The 5,000-nt window shown below is 46.4% G+C and overlaps 1 protein-coding gene across 3 annotated transcripts in view; it reads right to left on the bottom strand.

Moving 5' to 3' along the window:
- LOC125047499 (protein kinase C-binding protein NELL1-like) overlaps window positions 1-3,659 on the bottom strand; it is a 118,256-nt gene extending 114,597 nt beyond the window's left edge. For 2 of the 3 annotated variants that reach the window (XM_047645736.1, XM_047645735.1), the window contains exon 1: window positions 2,593-3,659. In XM_047645736.1, coding sequence (XP_047501692.1) covers window positions 2,593-2,707 — 115 coding nt within the window. In that variant the 5' untranslated portion in view covers window positions 2,708-3,659. The remainder of the gene's footprint in view (window positions 1-2,592) is intronic. The other variant, XR_007116746.1, reaches the window with a different exon arrangement.
- Between the last annotated feature and the right edge of the window lie 1,341 nt (window positions 3,660-5,000).

Raw genomic sequence — 5,000 nt, forward strand, 5'->3', positions numbered from 1 at the left:
CGTGGTTAGGGTTAAGTTTGGGGAAAGGGTGAAAATCAGCAACCTGTTTCGGGTTTTGCAGTTAGGGTTAAGTTTGGGAAAGGGTGACAATTCAGCCATCTGTTTCATATTAGGATAGAGTCCGGGAAAATGTGAAAATATGCATTGTTCTACGACCTTCTGACTGGGGATAAATTAGGGGGTAGAGTGAATATTTACGCCAGTTTCAAAATTTGTCATTCGGTTCAAATTTAGGGAAGAGTGAAAATCGGCTTGTTGTAAAATCTGCAATTAGGTTTGAGCTTGGGGATATAGTGAAATTTAGCGACTCGCTCCGGGCTTTGCAATTAGGGTTAAGTTTAGGAAGAAGTAAAATTGTGACCTGTTTTGGGTCTTTGCCTCAGGCTCAATGGACCGCAAAACTCTGCGTCATCCACCACCCAAATTTAAGTTACGTAAGCATAGGCGAGGGCCGGCTGGAGTGTGGCGAGACAATATAGGAATAACTGCCTTCTAACCACGCCGTGTGGAGAAATACTTGGGCATCAGTCGGTATAGTTAGGCAGTCATGAAATTCTCGCTTAAATGGTTTCTATTTAGTACTAGCCTACGTAAAAGATAAAAGATCTTTTCATAATCATTCGACAAACTATACTGTAAAAAGCTGGCCCTCCCCCAACCTTTAAATAAACACGAACAGAATTAGTTATTACACCAATCCTCTACTCATATACTCCGCAATCATCATTCTTTAAAATAACCTCAGCACAACCAGTTCGCAACTCCTTAAATTCTCGCCGGCGCTCTTAACAACCTTGTTTAAGCCTCGTACACGCGCAACGTCACTTAACCCTTTCCACTTTTCATTTATGCTTATCTCTTCCTGACTACAAAAGCCGATTATATCTCGCACAGTATCCTTACGTTTCACTCAGCCTTAAACGAACCTTGTAGATCTTAATACAGACTTTGCATAAACCTTTAATATCTATGTCTCCCCAATCAAGAAACTGTACAATGTTGAGCATATAAAACAACCCACACATGCGTGTCACAACCCTCAGCTATATTTAGATATCCTACAAACCCAGCCGTATAAAGCTAAAACTCATCTATCTCCCATACAATGTAAAACTCTAATATATATCATGGAGCGCGATTACAAATAACATGTAAAGGGAGCATTCGTCACACTTCTATTCCCTTCAGACAACTGGCTATCATTATATACAAGACCAAATAACCACCTCACAAACAATCAATATCGGGGATGGAGGGAAGAAGAGGAGGGGGAAGGGGAGGGGGAAGGGGAAGGGGAGGGAGAGAGAGACACGGGAGTGAGGGGGTAGGGGAAGGAGAGGAAGAGAGAGGGAGAGAGAAGGAGGGGAAAGCGAGGAGAGAGGGAACGGCAGAGGGGGGAAAGGGCAAGGGAAGGCCAGAGTTTGCAACACCAACCTCGTTACCTCTCGTTTCGTGAGACAAGATTGGTGGCGTTGAAACTGATGGGAGGGAGGGAGTTAGGGAGAGAGGAAGAGAAGAAGAGAGGAAGAGAGGTAGAGAAGAAGAGAGGAAGAGAGGAAGAGAGGAAGAGGGAAGGAGGGAGGAAGAGGGAGGGAGGGAGGGAGGGAGGGAGGGAGGGAGGGAGGGAGGGAAGGGGAGAGGAGAGGAGAGGGGAGGAGGAGAGAGGAGGAGGAGAGAGGGAGGAGAGAGAGAGAGAGAGAGAGAGAGAGAGAGAGAGAGAGAGAGAGAGAGAGAGAGAGAGAGAGAGAGAGAGAGAGAGAGAGAGAGAGAGAGAGAGAGGCATGTTCATTCCACTCATTTATAACTCTGGTGACATGCATGTATACTTACTCTTTAGGCTACTCTTAAGGCAGTAAAGTGACAGCAATAACAAAATAAGGGAAAAAAAAGTATGCCATGGCTTAATGGCTCGGCTGTGCCATAAAATCGAAATAGGCAATCAGAAGCACAGATGGCCGAGGGAAAAATATGAATAAATATAACTGATCCAGAAAAATGCGGTATGGAAGCAAACATGCCTTGAAATAATTATAAAAATGGCTGTAAACTTGCAGCCGAAAACACGGTAACGTACATGACAAACAGAAGATTAAAGGGTTTCCCTATAACAGCTTGAGTGTGACAGGTTAGTGTGGGCAAGTGTGTAAGTGTGATAACTTTTAAGAAAAAAAATGTGATTGAAGAGCAGTAATTTGTGCGTGAGATGGCAGAACTATTAGGCAAACATGTGAGCACATAGAAACGCTACAGAAATATGTAATTTGAATGAAGTATACAATACTCTATGTTGCTTGTTGGGAGACAGTCGCAAAATGAGAATAGAAGATACTAAAAAGGTAACATAGATTGGTGACTTGAGACTGTGACTGATAAACATGACCAGAGACGGGTGACATTCAAGGATATGCATGGAAGGAACTCGTAGCAAGGGACAGATATGCACAAGGTCAGCTGACGTGCAGTAGATCCATCCTGAACGAGACCCGGCAGATCAGCGACCGGGGAGAGAAGGCGGTGAGTGAGGGGCATGCAGACGATTTGGTGACACGTTTCAACAGCAATGCACGCGGTAAGCTCAAATGGGTGACTGACCTGGGGTGTAGAGCACTGAGGAGATCAGCAGCAGCAGAAGCAGCAGCAGGGGGGGCGAGGTGGTGGTGGAAGCGCCCGACGGGGGCACGCCCGTGGGTGGCCTGACCCAGGTCATGGCAGACGACCTCACCACGCCCACTGCTCGCCCCGACCTGACCTTGGCAGCTGGTGGGCGCGGTGGTGCCGCCGCATCACGCCCACGTGCGGCCACTCTCCGCCCACGCTCAATAGTGGCCGTCAAACTGAGGTTGTGACGCTGAGCCGCACGTTTAACACTCGTAACACAAGCTGTGACACTAATCTAGTAACACTAGAGGCAATAACGTGACGGAACGTTATATCCTGTCGGCACTCGAACGCTGTAACACTGATGACGTCCACGTGACAGGTCGTGACACTCCGAACCGTGCACGTGACGCCTCGCAAAATAACAACTACGCTTGTAACAGGCTGTGACGCTACTCGCCGCCAATAACACCTGCTCAAAGATCCAAACACTAATGATAGCGTGACAGGGTCAGCACGTGACAGACGTCGCACGTTAGTGTGCACGCGGTGAGTCGTAGGAGGCAACTGTCACAGAATAACGGTTGAAGTAACACTGCACCAACACCCTGTAACGCCCACACTACACACACTCCACGTGATACAAGTAACGAGTTCACTTGACGAATAACAGTGTAACTCTCCTGTTGCAGCACTTCACTCAAGTTTTCACTTATTATGCAACAACTGCATCAAATTAACCTTATTTATTATTTTCCTCAGAGTTTGTTATCACTGAAGCACTTGAGATACAGCCTTGACAAAGACACAAAAAAAGCGAGCTTGGACACTGCGGTCTCCATGCTCAGCACAGCGCTGGCCTCCGCGTGTGCTGTGGCGGCGGCGGCGGTGGTGAAGGCCGGGCGTGGCGCGACCGCTCCCGTATGTCGACGCTACCACGGCCCAGGCGGCTCTGACGGGCCCGCCGCTAGCACCCCACCGACCGCGGGAGGCTGCCGGGTGTCGCTGCCGGCTCCATCTTCCGTGGTTCTTACGCTCGAAGTACTCTGCCCATTGCTCTAGAAAAAAGACAGACAGGTCGTCAGCATAACACGATTAAAGGCAAATAATTGCTTGTGAAAACATGGTAAAACGTGAGAACGTTAGATATCGAGTTATAATTCAGTCCTGGCAGCGGATTGATCTCTTTCCCCTACGCATGCGCGTTACCCAGCAACCGGCACCCGCAATATCGGTGCAGATGCAAGCAGTTTTCCTCTAATTAATTAACAAGGAAACTTCCGCGGTAATGTTAAAATCTTAAAGCTGCAACAATCATGTAATATAGATAAGCTCATTAATATCACATAAATTACGGCGCAGTAACAGACTTCTCAGAAATCATGCATAGTTGATCCGTCATGAAGACCACTTCCGCTAGGGGCTCCATGGCCACTATAATAGGGAAACAGGTACACAGAAAATGCTTTAAAGGCAATTAGGTGGTAAGACTGGAAAGAGGATGAGTTGCTCTCCTTGTAAATTCTTGCCTTCATGTGCACATTCACCCTGGTGTGGCCGTCAGCCTAAGACGGGTGTGACTGGAACACATTTCTAATTGCTGGGATTCAACCCACTTCTTTCCCTGTGCGATATGAATGGGGGTCACACTTTAAAGGCACTGCTGGCCTGGGAATTTACACATTTAAAAACACTAAATCAATGCAACGTTTGGAAATAACATTTAATGATCCTTTATTTACATACATCGGGAAGGCTGGCTGAGACACATGTCTAGACGGAGGAAGCCCCATCACCAACGTTTTCCATGAATGATAAGATCATACCATGAAAACCATGCTTGGAGCAGCTGCCTCACGTCTGCCTGACTATTGTCTGCAGTTCTTGCTTCTTGTATTGCTTGCAACCTGTCGCTAAATCATCGCTAATGTTTAGTTTTAGTTTGGCTTTCATGCGTGGGTTAACCAAACAATCGTTCTTTGCATACCATTACTTTAGTGTTGACGTTCGTATGAACGTGGGCAGTCATCCTGGTCTGGAAGGTCATTTTAATTGGGACAGTTATCAGAAATTATATGATTCTTTGCCTTGGAGAGGAATTATAAACTGGCAATTCATTACAACGTAGGCAGTAATCACATTTACTGTACTCTAACGTGACACTCATCAAGCAGTCAACTGCAGACTCCTTTTTCGTGCATAGATGAAGGGAAAAAAAAACCTCATTCGCGATTACCTGCGCCTTTGCATCTGTATGTTAAAGGATGTGACTGAAGGCTATTGTTTCGAGGGGAAGGGTGCTAGAAGAAACGCAGTAGGCTTATAATAACAAATAATAGTCCGACATTTTCATGAAACATAGCCAGGTAAAACGAAAAACCAAAACCAAGGTGAAAAATCGA

The sequence above is a fragment of the Penaeus chinensis genome, chromosome 41, assembly GCF_019202785.1.
Source record: "Penaeus chinensis breed Huanghai No. 1 chromosome 41, ASM1920278v2, whole genome shotgun sequence".
NCBI classification, from domain to species: domain Eukaryota; kingdom Metazoa; phylum Arthropoda; class Malacostraca; order Decapoda; family Penaeidae; genus Penaeus; species Penaeus chinensis.